This window comes from Platalea leucorodia (assembly GCF_965183815.1).
Source record: "Platalea leucorodia genome assembly, chromosome: 8".
Classification (NCBI taxonomy): Eukaryota; Metazoa; Chordata; class Aves; order Pelecaniformes; family Threskiornithidae; genus Platalea; species Platalea leucorodia.
Window position 1 is genome coordinate 25,403,983 of NC_138830.1, and position 16,606 is coordinate 25,420,588.

The window sequence follows — 16,606 nt, forward strand, 5'->3', positions numbered from 1 at the left end:
CTTAGTCGCTGCCTGAGCTCTGCATTTTCCTTATGTTCAACTAGACCAAAATACCATCACAAAATTACCTAAAAATCCAGAGGACAGAATATACAGACAATGGTAAGGATTTCAGCTCCCACCATGCAAGTTAGTTGCCTTTTCAGCTTTTGAAATTATTCTCCAAAATACCAAAGGGATGATTTTAAAAAAGTAGTTGATAGTGGAGGGAAAAAGATGACATGGGCAATCTAAAAGTAATCCTTACTCCTTTTAGCTCCCCTTACTAAGCCTAGCAAGATCTATCAGTGCCCAATCCATGCCTTAATGTGTCGGTTTACAAGTCAGCTATGTCTCCATGCAAGCAACATGGATAAATCATTTCTGCTAAGACCACTTGCAGGTTGCCCTGTGAAATTATCTACTGGGATATCAAGGAAGCTGCACGAAGCTTCTAAATCAGACTACAATTACGTTTATCGTAAGATGTTAAAAGTAGAGAGAAACGCTAAGGTATTTTGTCAAACTGTATTAATACATTTGTAATTTAAAAGGGACAAGTTATGAAACCTGTGAACCTGCAGTGTGAAATTCCATTCCACGTTGCTCAAAGCATCAATACGAAGTAATGTTAGCTCCTCGTCATCTGTCTAAGTGCTTACACAAGGCAAACATATGCTCCCAGCAGTGGAGTAGTTTAAGGCAGAAATTCTAGTGGTGGAACAATGACGGAGAATAAAGTCACTGGGGAATTACAAGAATTAGACAATTCACATGCAGTAGAAGTTCCCAAAGTTAAAGATTGCTCAAAGTTAAAATAGGATTATTTTAAAAGCTGAAAACATAGAAATAAAAATAAAAAAAAAATGGGGCTATCATCTACTTGGGCATTTTCACACCAGACACTTTCTCTACTCCCAGCTGTGTTTGGTTCATTCTGTATTGTTTATCTTTGGTATCTGCATTACAACCAACATGAAATTTGTTGCACATCTGTAGATTTGGAGGTGAGTCATTGTTAGGGAATTTGTGTAGCTTTTATAAAACTGGACTATCATACTTAATATGAATTTCAGTATAACATGAGACTTCAAGCCCACAGTATATAGACTATACCCTTATTAATGGCCAGGATACCACTCATCAAAAAATCTGTTTCAGTTAGTCTGTGGAATAAAGTTTATTTCTTGTCAAAAGCTAAAGCTGCTAAACAAAAGTAGGAAGCTAAACATTATGAAAACACAATACATTCCTAACTAACTGTGAGGCGTATTAACTTGCAGTCAGCTACAGCATATCAGTTCCGCATTTTTGAGTCAGCTGAAATAGAAACAGTTGCTCTTGATTGTCAGGATACAGGGCACTCTGTGGTTAAACTTTACCAGGCTTCTCAGCACGCAGAAAACCTTCATGCCGCAAGATTTCACATCACAGCATTTTCTGTAGAAACCTATTTACATTTGAAAACCATTCCCAGAAAACCATTCCTATTTACATTGAAAACCATACCTCCTCCTTGTACGGCTCCAAATTAAGATGAAAGATTGCAACTTGGAACCAGAACCCTGGAAGTAGTTCACTTCTTTATTTGAGTTCATAACCTACTAACGTTACAAGTGATGTAATCGATAAGTTTAGACATACTCCTTGTTGCTTATGACTGTCTCAGTGTCTTTGGTGTAAATGCGCTGCTGATGAGCTGCCTGGCCTGCTGAATATGCATATTTGTTGCAACTGCAAATTAAGAAAAGAAAGATACAAAATAATAGTTATTACACACTAGTTACTCATTTAGGTCTGTATCCAACCCTCTGATAGCACATATTTCACAAAGGTGCAGAAATGAGAGGCCTATTGTTCTCATCAGCCTTGTAGTAAAGGGGAAAGAGATGGGCTCTTTGACAGGCAGCACAGCCATCGCTCTTGACCAGAAACACACTCTGGATTCCTAACTCACATGTGCTTTTCCTCGAGGCATTTTAGTCAGTCCCTAATGCAGAAGAGAACCTGGACCTTAATGCCTTTGTGCAAGCTGCAGTTTTTAATACAGGAATCAAGGTGATGAGAAAGGAAAACAGAAGTATCTTCAGCCAGCCCCTTCAGCTGTCATTCGTCATGTTGAACTTCTATTATTTCACACATCAGTTTTACCTGATTTTCAAGACATTTCAGGATATTTGGGACTTTGTATGAAAGTATGGTGAGTGAGATCTAAAATCCAATGTGGCTGATGAAATATTACCATAAAAGTTAAATGGCTTCAGATTAGGCAATGGAGTATCAGAGGAACACTCTCACTTATTAGGTGTTTTGACATAACTTTTCTAAGATTAACTACAGCAGCAGTGAGCATGCTTCTTCCTTCCATGTTATCATCCTCTCAAGCTTAGCCAGTACAGCCTCCAAGCCATTTGGGTTCTTCTGGGTAGACATGGACCTCTGCTACTTCTGACAATTTCATCACTCTCCTTCAGAAAGGGACCTTATGTATGTGTGAATAATTTAAGATTGAAAAAAAAATCCAGGCAAGGTTAAATATTGAGGCCAGAAATCTCAACTTTTCTGATTTGATGCACAAGACGTTTCCGTAAGGAACAAGTAAAAAATCATATGCATCTAATGATCAATTGGATATGCTTTGGGAGGGAAATGCCATTACACTCTCTGCAAATTAAATGGTGTTTGAGTATTTTAATAGCATTGAGTATTGCAGAAAAACTTGATTATAATACACTATATTCCTTTATATACTTTTCTTTTGGCAATAGATACTTCACTCTTTCACTGCACTTTTTCATCATGTAGATCTTAGAACCATCAGCAGTACCCAGAATCACCAAATACCAGTTACAGGTGACCGCTGATAGCAAAGTACCAGCAAGTACACCATCTGGGAGGTACAAGTATTTGGTACAGCATCCCCCGCCATCACAAGTCTGTGACACGCCATAGCACTGAATTAATGGCACAATTTCCTGTTTGCACTTTATATGGCTACAGATGTATACTGCGGGTGAGGGAGAGAGAACAGCATACAGATAGAAAATGGTATATAATTGACAGCCACTATTTCAACTGACAAATCCAAGATTACCTGTAATCCTGTTTTTTCTTTCCTTTGCATGAACAGGTCAGTAAGATCCCACCAAGCGCATAAAGAACAGATCCAGCCCAGCCTAAGTACAGAGCATCTCCTAGTTCATATCTGAAACATGAAAGATTTTATGGAAGCGGCATATAACAGGATCACAAAGCTATTATTTTAGACTGAGCACAAATCATGCAAACAAACAAATTCTAGTCTGTGTAGAAACCAGTTAACTGAAAGGTACTTCAACAGATAACAGAGAACAACAGATCTGGCTTTGTGTCTGTTCAGCAAGACTCTTACAAGTATATTCAAGCGCTCTGTCAACTTTTAGTGACAGCACAGAAAGTACTAAGCAACATAAAGATAAGTAGCAATAAATACTTGCATATATTTAATAAATTGTTGATAATAAAAGATAATAATATAGCTTCTGTGCAGTCCACAACACTTATTTTGCCTTTGTATTGACTGTGCCACTGAAGTAATTTTGTGAAACTGAATAATTCGGACCTTACTGTCTGTGTCACGAGAAAAGGCTAACCATAGAAATGAGCTTTTTATGGACATGACGCTAAATCACCTACAAGGAGCTATTTGTGTAGGGCTAGTTTTCTAACTCACTCATGTATCCTAAAGAACATTCAACACTCTGTGGTTATATGGCTGAGATGATACATTTTTGAATAGTCCTAGGTTGAAAAAGAATAGTTTCCCATTTTACTGTACAAAACTACACCCTTCAGGAAACCTCCTAGTCCAGTCCAAGAAATTCACTGATAATGAATTTGACCCAAAGGCTAGACACAATTGAGCCTGGGAAAGTCTGGCAGGAGTTTCGCAAAAGAAAGGCAAACAAGTTTTTATATTCGGACAAAGACTATATCCACAATACGGCTGTACCTCTGTGGTCTGAGATAACTAACGTAAGAGCAAAATAAGTGTCATGGACTGTGCAGAAGGTATACTGAAACCAGATATGTGTGTTTTCTTTCCACTTGTAAACATAAAATCATTATTTAAAAGTGTCAAAGTTTCTGACTCCAGAATTAATTGCTAATAGGAAGGTTTACACAGGTTCACTGCTCTCCATGTTCTCATTGCACATTGGAGCCACAAGCTCTCCACTGCTTTAGGTGCTCTCCAAACACGGAACAAGGAGACAATCATTACGTCAAAAAAACAGGAGTGCAAGTTGCTGGAGGAATACTAAGGAAGAGAGGGTTGCCCAGTGCATGCAATTGTCTCTGCTCACTAGTCACCTATAGACAGGAATGCTGCACATGTCATACCAAAGGAAAGTATATAGGAGGGATCTGCAGGAGAACTTATGTTGCCTTCACAGCTGTATAAGAAATTCCTCTAAGAATTAGTAGAGGTTAACTTTACTAATTTGCTGAAGTCAGGCCAAAAAAATGCAATCTAAAAAAACAGATTTGCCAGTCTCTTAAGAGTGAAGATCAATACTGGCCTGCAATTGAATTTAAACCTGTCTCATAGAGTCCAAGGAGCACAAACTTCCTCAAGAGCATGTCTGGCTTTAGCAATGATCAAAGTTGATTCACTAAGAACTGCTTAGTGAATCGTTAGTCTTAAACATGAAGTTTAGATATTAAAAAAAAGATTTCTTCAGCTACTGAATGCAAACAATCTGGTAACTGATTAACATGCATTGATGTTGAAGCTCCAAAGCTGTACCAGGTAACTATAAAATTCGCCAACTATCCCACTAACTGAAATTCCTTATCAACAGTTGTTTTGGTCCTCTAACGTATTTATTACCCTTCATATAATTCTCTCAAGGGGATATAAAACAACAAACAGTATTCACAAGCACCATGTCTTTGTAAGTGCTTGTTTGAAAACACAAGGAAAACTGACGAACATCCAAAGCAATTGCTTAAAGTACTTTGATTCGTAACAAAGCACTTCACCTCTGACTTCCCTGAACTCATTCTCAGAAAGAAACTTACAAAACACTTCAAATATGATCCTAGCAATAAAGATTTATAGTTTACTGATCTACAAACTATATACTTGGTAGAGGTACTGGCAAATTATAAATGTTCCCTTTTCCCCAAACCAGTTCTCTCATGTTCCACCGACAATATATTATGTTTCCCTCTCCCTTTTTCCCCCTCTGAAGGAGAGGCCTGGTCACCTCCACCCTTGTTCCTCATTGCTAAATCTATTGACCTAGATAAGGTGCCATTAAGTGGGCATTTGGGTTTGAAGACTGTTGCTTTTATACCAGAAAAGTATAAGGGCTTTCATACCTCGAAACTTGTTTGTGCGCAACTGTATAAGCCTATAGTCCCACAAACTTTGCCTCATTTTAATTCATAAGGCAAACAAATGTTGAGCTGTTAATATACAGTGATTTTTTTTTTTTTTTTTTTTTACTTCTTTAAGACAAGCAGCATGCTTCAATGACATTTCTCAGCTATCTGCAGGTCACTAGTACGCAGTTCAATCTGGTTTCTGTACGTTTTTTCATTTGCTTGTATGTCTGAGGCACTGTATTCTAGCCATAGCTAGAATTTTGTACCTCTTTTGGTCTGAATGCCAAAGAAATTTAAGACTTTTACCTTTTCTTCTTCATAGCATTGAGATGTGCACTTAACTGAGTCTCACAAGAAAATGTAAACACAGTACAGGAATCCCTCAGATGTGGGGCTGATATTCCCCACACATTCACTAAACCTTCCAGAAAAGAACTCTCCTCCCTCCCCACCAACATCTCTGAGGTGAAAAGATTCCCTGAAGACAAATTTTTCCTCCTGTAGGACTGGATAACAGGATCCATCCAGGTTCTGAAACTCTGGAGCAGCTGAGGTTAGTGCAGCTGTCTGTAACACATGATGGAGTTTGGTGTGACAGATCTATATACTTACTTGGTTCCAGCATACAATGGGTCAAAAAATTGAGCAGTAACCATCGCAGCATACCAAGAAACAGCCACCATGGAGCAGAGACCTACCAGAAAAAGTTCAAAAAGCACACAGGTGAATGATAAATGGCCGTTAACAACTTTAAACCAAGAACAAGTGTTCTTTTCATTTAGTCTAGCTGTGAAAGCAATACAAAGTATTGATAGCATTCTCATTTCAGCCTCAATATTACCTCCTAAAATAAAGAGAAATCCTCCCGTGACAGCAAACTTCATTTTTGCATCTTCATCGCTCAACCCAATGCTTGTGCACTTCAAACCAAGCAGTGAAAGTACTGTAGCTATGAATCCCAAAAGGATGGAAGCAATCATCAACGCACGGCATGCCTGAATATGAGCTGAGTAAGACAGAAAAAGAAAAAAACAAATCAAGATCTATACAGAAATTAAATGAATCCTGTGCTGAAAAAAATAAAAGTTATTCGAGGGACTGACAAAATTAACAGGAGCAGTAAGGAGTGAATCCTGTCCAACTTTGTTATTTGGTTCAGAGAAGCATCAAAACCCTAGAGTGTTTAGCCTTGAAGTCAATCAGATTTCAGAGTTGAAATACACTTACACTTTATAAGCTCAGTAAATCCTCTTGGGCTTTAGTAAACCCTGAAAAATTATAGCAAGCCCTTCATAGCTTACATCTTTAAGCCCTGTGAAAACACGTAGCGGTATATAAGGTCATTCGCAGGAACAGAAATAAGTCTCCTACCCACAAGTCCTGGTGACTTCCTTACACCTGTACAGCTGAGCACAGAGGACACCTCTGAACTCCAGGTCCTAGCCAAGGTGTGAGGGGCTCTGGCACTACAGAGGAATCGGAAAAATGTCCTGGCTTTGCTACTTCCAGTGAGAGATGGGAAAGAAAGTGCTCAAGTTAGCAGTGCACTTAGCCGGAAATTAGCAGATCCCAGAGCTGCAGTACTCCTCTCCTCCCTAAGACGTACTCCTGCAGAGAGGTTACAGCTGGTGTGGGCACGTTAGGGAATTTGGTGTGCTGACGATTCTGCATCACATCACATAAGCTCCCAGTCTTCACATTTAGGTATCGATTGCACAAAAACCAGGACCAGATTATTAACCAGCCTAAGAAGGAAGGTCAGACAGGGACTTTGGGCTCCTTTAAAATGGCACCCTGGATTTGGCAAGTTCCAGGTCAAATGGCACTTTCACACCTTTGTTATGAGATAAACATGCCAAATGTCACCAATCTGGCAGGTCTTGGCTGCTAACTTTGTTGGACTCGATGATCTTAAAGGTCTTTTCCAACCTAAATGATTCTGTGATTCTAACCATGCATCAAAAGGGTCTGAATTGGACTGCATCTGGACAGTGTCATTGCTGATGACATGATCACCTCCATGTCCTCCATCGTAACCTGCTCTCTAGCTTTGTAGTGGAGTGAGCCCATAACTCTCCAGACAACAAAAATCAGGCACAGAAACAGGAGGTGAAGTGATTGATAGATTCACACTCAGATTCAGTGGGCTGTATAGCTTTATGTGGCTTAAGAGTATTGGTCCTGCAAGCTTGAAAGTTATCAAAGACAGTAATAAGCCATCATGAGATAAATACACAGAATTAAAGGATAACATTGTTGGAGGAATTAGTGTTTTGTTAAGCACTAATTTTAAAATTTTGGGGGAAAAAATACAGACAGTAGTAAAAGTGAAAAGACTCCTCAAAGTACCATTAACAGTTCAAGGTTTTTGCCTACAGAAGATACAGTTAGGACAAGCACTCAACTTTGACGCTGCTTTCTAGTTCAGGATTTTACACCATGCCAGCAAGAATTATCCATAGGGGGGATCCAACAACTTGTATTTCAGGTCTTTGGGACTCCTGAAGTATTAGATGGGACTCCCTATATCTTTCCAGGACACACAAGCATACCCTCAGGCTAACTGCTTGCAAGCCAATGGCTGTATTATTTTAACAGAAGAGATTTCATACCATACCCTCTTTGTACCACAATATGGTATCCTCAACAGCCTTGACTGACGAGCTTACTTCACAGTCCAGAAAGCTCAATTTTTTGTTGTCTTTATCTTAAAAATTAGCTTATTGAACAAGATACAAAGTCAGTTCATTTTATCAAACAATACTAACTGCAAGAAATTATCCCAAAATCCTGTCATTGGAAGAAACATCTATGGAACCTTAAAAAGAAGAAAAAAAAAAAAAAAAAGAGTTTAAAAAGCATTTGGCAGCTAACTAATTGCTTTATATCAAATGTTTGCTCTAGTTGTGACTAGAGAGACAGTGCTAGCTATACACAGTAGCCAGTCATGGTTTCAATCTTATGCAACATTGCTTTTAAAAAGGTCCTCACTTCAAACATTTGTGATTCAGGCTAATGGCTTGCTGAATTCAAAAGCTTTAAATCTGTTGAAAAGAACCAAGTCTGATATTTCCCATGCACAAAACAAAGACCAGAGGTATTACCACATAGCTCAGCTGCCAATAAGGAAACCTTCACAGAAAATCTTTATGGTCCTTCTGATGAGAAGTAACAAAGACACTTTTGATTTTTCTTTTTTTTTCCCCTTCCCCCAATCCCTGGCATCTTCGGCTGCAGCAGTTTCAACTAAGTTTCTAAACAGCAATTTGAAACACACCTAAACTGACCATGATAATTTTTACTCTTCCTTGGCTCCTATCTGCAAGTGCTACAAACATTTCTTGGAGGTCCCACTCTTTGCTCAGCCCTCATTGCTACCAACCCCACTGTCTTCCTCTTTCCTGGTTTGCCCAACTGTCCTCCTAATTTTTTCTACAATTCAGTGTCTTCACAGTGTCTTCAGTGTTTTAGAAAGGAGAACTGAAAAGGAAACATGTTAGAACTGAATTGTAGAAAGAACTTCTTGTTTCTTTTTCAGTTCTCCTTTCTAAAACCGTTTTTTCTCTACAAATCTGCAAGCTGATTTTCCCTTCCCCTTCCCCCTGCCTATACCCCTCAAATATACTGCCATCTTCTCAACAGCATAATTGATGTCCTCTTCAACAGATCAAATTTAATCTTCACAAATTCACTTTCAGAGCCTGACCTATTCATTTACTTTGTGTCTGGCCACATTTTTTTCCTTCCTGCTGACTCCATGTTGTTATCTGCAGTTCTCCAGGAGCCTTGCTGTTGCTTGCCTCCCTTTCTCTTTCACTTTATGACATCCACTCATGATGCTCTTTCCTGCCCTCCCCCCCTAATTTCTTTAAAACCCACTTTTGTCCCAGCAGCTCCAAGATGCTGACCTGATGCAGCCCCATTGCCCACATCTTCACACATGGGAGCTCTATGACACTCTCAGAGGCAACACCACATGTAAATACACTAATGACAAGATGCTGCCTAGAGTCAGTGGCAGTGAGTTATGAACCAACCCTTGAAGTGGTTTATACATGAACCAAACGCACACTCACATAAGCACTTTGCAGAGGATAATGTCCAATGGACATGATCCTGCTATTGCTGAGTCTAAGACGTTTAAATGGGGTGATGTTCCTCTTAATACACACATGCATTTTAAAAACAATTGTTAGATAACACAGATTAAAAGAACAGATTATTCCCTAAATACTGAACACAGACAGTTTCAGAGAATTGCTATGCTTGTGACAGAGCTGGTCAACAACATCAGCTTATTTCAGACTTGGGAAAGAAAGTTAATTTAATACTTCATTCCCACTATCTTACACATTCTTCAGATTAGGAGTATCCTCCTATCTATTTAGTTTAGCCACCTCCCAGTGTAGATTCAACTAAGTAGGAAGGCATTTTTATTCTGGGATCAGTATCTACATACTGAATTATTCAAGATTAATAAAAACTAGCTTTACTGTCTATAAACATGCTTACTATCCACAGAATATTGCCTTAGTTGAGCATTTGAGGACAATCCACAATTCTGCTGAAGACTGATACAGAGTACAGGAGCCAGCAGATCTCAATTTCCCAATATTTAGAATGACATCCAACAAGACATTAGTTAACAAGTCCTGACAAGTATACTAATTTATAACATATACTCACTGTATAACTTATATTATAATATGTTACAATATGTATAACATATAGTCATTGTACTTCTTGCATTGTCTATAATTTTCAGTCTCAACATGCAAAAATCGCTACCACTTCCTAGCTACAAATAGTATTTCTTATCTGTTATATGAAAAAAATCCAGCTACAGTACATTGGCTATCAAGTACTGCAAAAGAAGGCCTATACAATAATTCAAAATAAATATGGAACTGTCATAAGATGTGTTAAAAAAATGACTTCTCCCACAAGATGCTAGAAAAGAGATTACACCATATTTAAAATGCCTATTAAAATAAATGCTTGATCAAGTGACTTAATTTGCCTTATTTTATAGCCTTTCCTAACGTGCTTGACACATTCTGCTGCTTAAGAGATTTTTATTACTTCAACCCACAAAGTCCTTCTTGGCCAGTTATTTTCCAGTAATACCAGATTACCAAAACAAAAGCTTTACTACTTGTTTCCAACAAATTTTTAAGCAATATAAACAAGATTGCGCAAAGTCACATACCAGGCAGTGCAAGCATAGAGTCAAATTCTCTGCAGTTGTATACTCCAGTGCTGTCTTCTGCACAGCTCTTCCACAGGTTTTCAAACAACGTGGACGTTGTGATCACACTACCATGTATAGTGGAGACTTTCCAGTAATTATTCGGCAAAGTAGCTCCAATAATTGCCCACCCACTCAAGCACAGAAGAAAACCAACAATTTCCAACGCAGCAGTCATGCTTGTGAGAAGTAACAGTTAAATATCCCTATAATTAGATTACAATCAAGTGAAGCCTTTCAGAAGCCTCCTTGCTGTTTTATCTCTGGGTTTCACTCCAAAATGAGGCTACCTTTGCTCTTTGCTCAACCCCAGAGATAAGGCTTACATGCATGACAATAAGAAGTGGGAGCAGTTCATGATAAAGATATTAACATTTAAAAAAAATTACAATATTAATTCTTTTTCTAATGAGAAGTGACAACATGAGCTTGTTTTTAGTCTCAGCCTAGAAAGTCCAGTCAGCATTCCTACAAAATATTTTGTAAGAGTGATAATATTGGCAAATATTTTACTTCTGTCTCTCCTCTGAAGTCAACTAGGGTTTATACAAGATTAAAATTGTTTGTAATTTTATTACTGATCTCAAATCAAAAAGCTTTACTGTGTTATTTTCTTGATGACTCAAGCATAAAAAAGGTTGAGAACAGGAACTTTATTCTGTTGCTAAAAAATTTAGCACATTTTTTTGGAGTTATGGTCATAAGTAATCCATAGCAACTGTACTGCCAGCTTCTTTCAGGAAGGTTAAGTCTGTGGATGAGTGGTTTCCATTAATATTTTACAGTCTATTGATCTGTAGTTAAACACAATCAGTCTTAAAAATAGTCCCACTTACACTGGAATACAATTGTAATAATGTATGTTTCACAGACATGAAATATAAGGGAATGAATGAGCCAGTGTGACAGACCTATCTCAAAAGGAATAAAATGATGAAGGAAAACAGCTATATGAAAAATAATACATATCAGCTGATTGCATGTTTGTCAGAATATCTTAGTATTAAAAAAAAATCTATTCTAGGCAAAGTAGAGGTATGTCAAACTTGGTTTACTTGCTTCTGCTCTTGACTAGACAAAATCATAGACTCAATTCACATCACCCACTAATGTTAATACCTTAAACTGCTTGTGTATCCAAATGGAGTTAACCGTCCCTTGCAGTGATAACCTGCTCTTATCTCCAGGAAATGGAGTCAGAGTTTCTTCATAAAATAATCCTGCTATGATGCAACATCGTAACAGATTCACTGCATTTGCATAAAGACTACCAGAAGGACTAGCCATTGAGAGGGTCACAACTTGCCCATAACAGATACCTGTTTTGCTTTTTTTTTTCCAAATTCACTGGTCACTTTGAACTGATGCTGTAGGTTGGTAGGCTCAGCTGCAAAAGGATACTACAGTGCCACTGCAACATTTTTGCTCCCTTGGCAGCCAAGAGGGTCATTGCCTTTGGTTTAAATAAGAACAGATTTGGCAGCACAGCCAGTGTGATTCTGTGCAGCTCTGTACTTGCAACCTTTTAAAGAAACTAGATGGTGTGGGTAAGAATTGATCTTCTTGGGTGACTTTTACAGAATTCCCTCCTTTTGCTAAGTCACTGCAATTTGAAAAACAATGGCATAGTAAAATGAACACACTGTACCAGGTACTAGAGTATCTGCATCCCATTAAAAACCCTTCAAAGAGTTTCAAATTAATTATCCATACACAGGTGCCACCCTGGTGTCCTCAGCGATTACTTCTGCTGACAGCACTTTAAAAGTTGAGTTTAGTTGGCATCTTGAACCAAGTGTCCTCAGATTTTATACTGCTGCCAAGGATAAAAAAAAATTTAAGGATTTCATTTTTAAAAAAATACCTCTTCCTAATTAAGAAAGCTATTTCAACAGGCAGTCATAAAGCACACATATAAACAGAAAAGATTAAACCGCAGACCTGGAATGCATGAGTTTTTCCTATATGGCACCAGGCATTTTAATAATTCTCTTAAGGAAATCACTCTTCAATGGTGTTGAAGAACCTAGGGTTATTCTTCACTAAATTTAGTAAATTTATTCTTCACTAAATTTATTCTTCACTAAATTTAGTAAACTATGGTTTATGGTGATGGACATGACATAATAGCAAATGCTGCTCTGCAGGAGGCTCTTTTCGCAGAGTAAAAGAGTTGGTGTTGATATAGCTTCACATTAACACCATCCACGACATGGGAGTTTTCCTTCAGACTTGCTCTAACTCGGTCAGGCGAACTGAACACCCACCAACGGCTGGAAGTCAGGAGGTGTGTTCCCGGAGCACATTTCCCTGCTTTGCTTCATCCACGAGGAAACCAGTTTGGCCACTGCAAAACCACTCCGCAACACAAACCAAGTGCAGTAAATGGGAATAACTGGAAAATTCACTACAAAAGTGTACTCTTGATGTAAGTTAAATGCTAACATTGACATGCCAAGATGTGACTGTATATGACCATAGCAATATATGACCATAGGGAGAAATTGGTCCTAACCCCTTTGATATGCTCAGAACAGAGCATAATTATGGTTGAGAGAACAGAGCATGTAATATGGTTGAGAGAGGGTTTACAGGCAGAAACAGTATTTTTTAAGATCAGATCAGCCAATACACTTGGGAAAAAAAATACTGAAAATAATAACCCCCTAAATGTTTGATCAACATGAGCTGTACCTTTCTGGCCACTTCTGCAGATTTGTTTCAAGACCCAGGAATGCTGACTGAGCACTGTAGAAAGAGAAACAGCCTCATGACAGACAGCAATTACTCTCCAGGCAGCCACATGACATGCTCATCAGTTGGTATGAGGAACCCCGCGCTGATTTTAGAGGACACTTTGAACAGCTGAAGATGATCCACCGAGCCCTGCCAACCAGCAGTCCTTCCTTTCAGTTATGGGGGCCATGGGAAGGGAGGGAAGAGAAGCCTCGGGGAGGCGACTGCTTCAGTTCACCAGGAACTCTTCTGTTCCTGGGGAATATTTTCTTTCCATGTTGGGTGTAATGAAACTGCATTTAAAAAAAAGGATGCTGTCCCACATTGACTTTTCTTGTCTCCATAACAGGCCTGAAACATCTGTTTCTCCCTGTTACACGAGGCAAGGCAGAGCTGCCACACCATTGTAGGCATCCGTGCCATCTTGCTACCATGTACAAGAACAGAAGGATTGTTGGCCCCGTCTCATCACTCTAATTTCCAGAAATTGTATCTAAGTTTCTAGATGAAACTTAGGCATCCTGGCATCTACTTAGAGGAAGTCTTGGGGAGAAGCATTCTGATACTGTGTACCAGAACGGTATGAAAAGCTGACATTGTCTCTGACGTAATGAGCAGAGTGTTTAAAATCCTTGGAAGGATATGATTAGCCTCCTTTTGAGGCTACAACTTCTGGCCTCATTACAAGATGCTGATACTTATTCTTAAACTGGCACCATCTGTATGAAAGTAGATGAGGCCACCAAAGTCAGGGCCCTAAGGAAGAACCACAAATATGCTAATCTTGAGAGTTAACTCTTGAGAGTTAAACTCTCACATTTTAGAGATCTGCCTTACAGTTAGGCAGCTCTGATTTCAGTGGAGTCCATGTCTGTGTCAAAAAAAGCAAGCGTTCATAGTCTGTGAGACGTGGTATTTGTAAGTTTGAGCACTGTGCATCTGGAATAAATCAGCTGGAAGGAGTCCAGACAAATAGCAATGACAGTAATCAGGGATCTATAAAGCAGGGAAGGCTTGAAGAAATGATTCCATGATATAACTCATAAAGTGACTGCATAATACTGAAAGTTGTAAAAGAATAAATACAAAGTTCTGTTTAAGACAGAAAGCTTAACGAAATGCCAGTTTTCAAAAGCTATACTGTTGGAGTTTCTTACACGCATTTTTCTGAGGAAAGAACTTAAATGTTGGTCCTTCCTAGTCCTTTACCATAAAAAAGGTATTTACAGAAAGATATTTTAAAAATTCAGAATAATCCAAACAAATAATTTTCAGTCCCTACAAAGACAATTCTTCTCTTTCTATTTGCCGATAAACTACCCTGCTACCACGGTCTACCTCAGAAAATACAAAAGCATCAGTCGCACAGACATATTTTAAGCTGGTCACCTCTGAGACATTTCAGAACAAATATACAGATTTAGCACAAAGTATCAAATGAGTTCTGGAATATCTATGAAACCCTGTCTCACACCAAAGCACAAACAAGCACCAGCAGTCATTGACCTATGATCTGCTTGTAGTTAAGAATTAGGCCAAGTAAAAGGCTACTATTCTTCCAAAACAAAACACATCTTAGAGTCATTGTATATCACCCATACCTCTATGCCAACACAACAGAGATGACAGTAAAGCCACAGCAGTTACTGAGCTGAATTGCAAGGTGAGTCATATGGGTTTCACTGGTGTCCCTTAACCTGTCTGCAAGTACTACAGAACAAATCCTGTCCATAATAGACCTTCTGTGACAACCACAGTGTATGCTGTCCAACCGTGCTAACATGCTGTCCAGAAAGAAGGAATAAAAGTACATCCCTGGATTTTATATACATATGCCATATGCACTTACTTTCTGAACTCAACATGTAGAGAAATTTCTTGCACTGTACTGATCCAAAAGCAGTCACTGCACAGTCCATCCAAAGACCTTCAGAAATCCAGTCTGCAGTAACTAGCACTGTTGCACTGTCCGAAATTTTCCACCTGTTAGACATGGTAGTAACAAGTAAAATGGTGAATCCTGCTAAAGCCAGCAGCAACGCACAAATTTGTAGAGAAGACGATGCCATTCTTCTGACAGACGATGTTTTCAAAGAAGCCTCCCAAAATTTCTGATATTAGAAACCTGTTGAAACAGTTTATAAACATACAGTATATGGAGTTATCTTTACACAAGCCTGACCTTTACGAAAACGTCAAAAAGATGCATACCTACAAAATAATTTATCACATAAGGGAATTGTAAAACTGGAATCTAAATCTCATTAAATAATCGGAATACTTAAATATTGTATGACATCCGAGTATTTTCTTAGGAACACTTTTATTACTGTACATGTTTACCACAAAAAAATACCAACAGAGCAAAAGCAGAGGACCCAGCTGAGGAATTCTCTAATTTGAATTTGCCATGTTTCATCTGTTCTTTACTTGTGTGCTAGCTCAAAATTCTTTTAAAATGAAAACTATCAAATGCTTTAACAAATTATTTCTCTCCCAATTACAATGTCTATCAATACAAATTTAAAACAAAGTAAACTTCGATACTCACGTTTATGATATGTTTCTAACCTGTTTCATCTACCTTCCTGCTAGACACTGGCGTCAGCACTTTGTGAGGACCAGTTTGATCAAACAAGTGAAAGTTTCGTACTCTTTAGGACCTTTCCCCCCATTCTAAAAATCAAGGACCCGGGGCCAAAGCTCTGCCTGACTGTTGCACAAAGGCTCAGGCATGGCTTTTTGCTACAGTGAAGTTCCAGTGAAATGGACGACTCGAGAAAATTACAACAAAATCATGTAAGTTAGTCCCAAAGATGCTCAGATTAACCTGGCAACCACTGACATATAATTTGCTTTGTCAGTGCCACTGAGCTGCTCACGCACCATCAGACTCCAAAGTAATACAGACAAATGCTGTTACAATTTTCACAATGATTGTTTTACCTGAAACTTTTGTTGCACTTGTCACCAACACACCACTTTCATGTAAAGGAGGCCTGTGTCCATACAAGACAGGCAAACAATTGAAGACAGGATTTGTTTTAGGATGCAGCTCACATTGTGAAGGAATATGCAAGTTTTCTGCACTAAAAAAAAAAAAAAGAGAATAATTCAAGCCTCCTCCTGTAATCATTCATTTTAAATGATTGCAACAGTCGGAATTTGCACAAGGAAACAAGGATTAAGTTTATTCCACTCCTCTTAAAAATGTGTATATTCCACTATAAAAGTTTAATCTCACATTGAGGAAGGAGCATTTGGCTCTCAAGT

General features: G+C 38.5%; 1 protein-coding gene across 1 annotated transcript; it reads right to left on the minus strand.

The window, feature by feature from the left end:
* Positions 1-1,613: 1,613 nt before the first annotated feature.
* Positions 1,614-15,402, minus strand: LOC309594074 (claudin-19-like; the record flags this gene model as incomplete). Its single annotated transcript, XM_082319350.1, has 5 exons — positions 1,614-1,713; positions 3,074-3,184; positions 5,962-6,043; positions 6,191-6,355; positions 15,183-15,402. The coding sequence occupies 5 exons, from the start codon at positions 15,400-15,402 to the stop codon at positions 1,614-1,616; spliced, it is 678 nt and encodes a 225-aa protein (XP_082175476.1).
* Between the last annotated feature and the right edge of the window lie 1,204 nt (positions 15,403-16,606).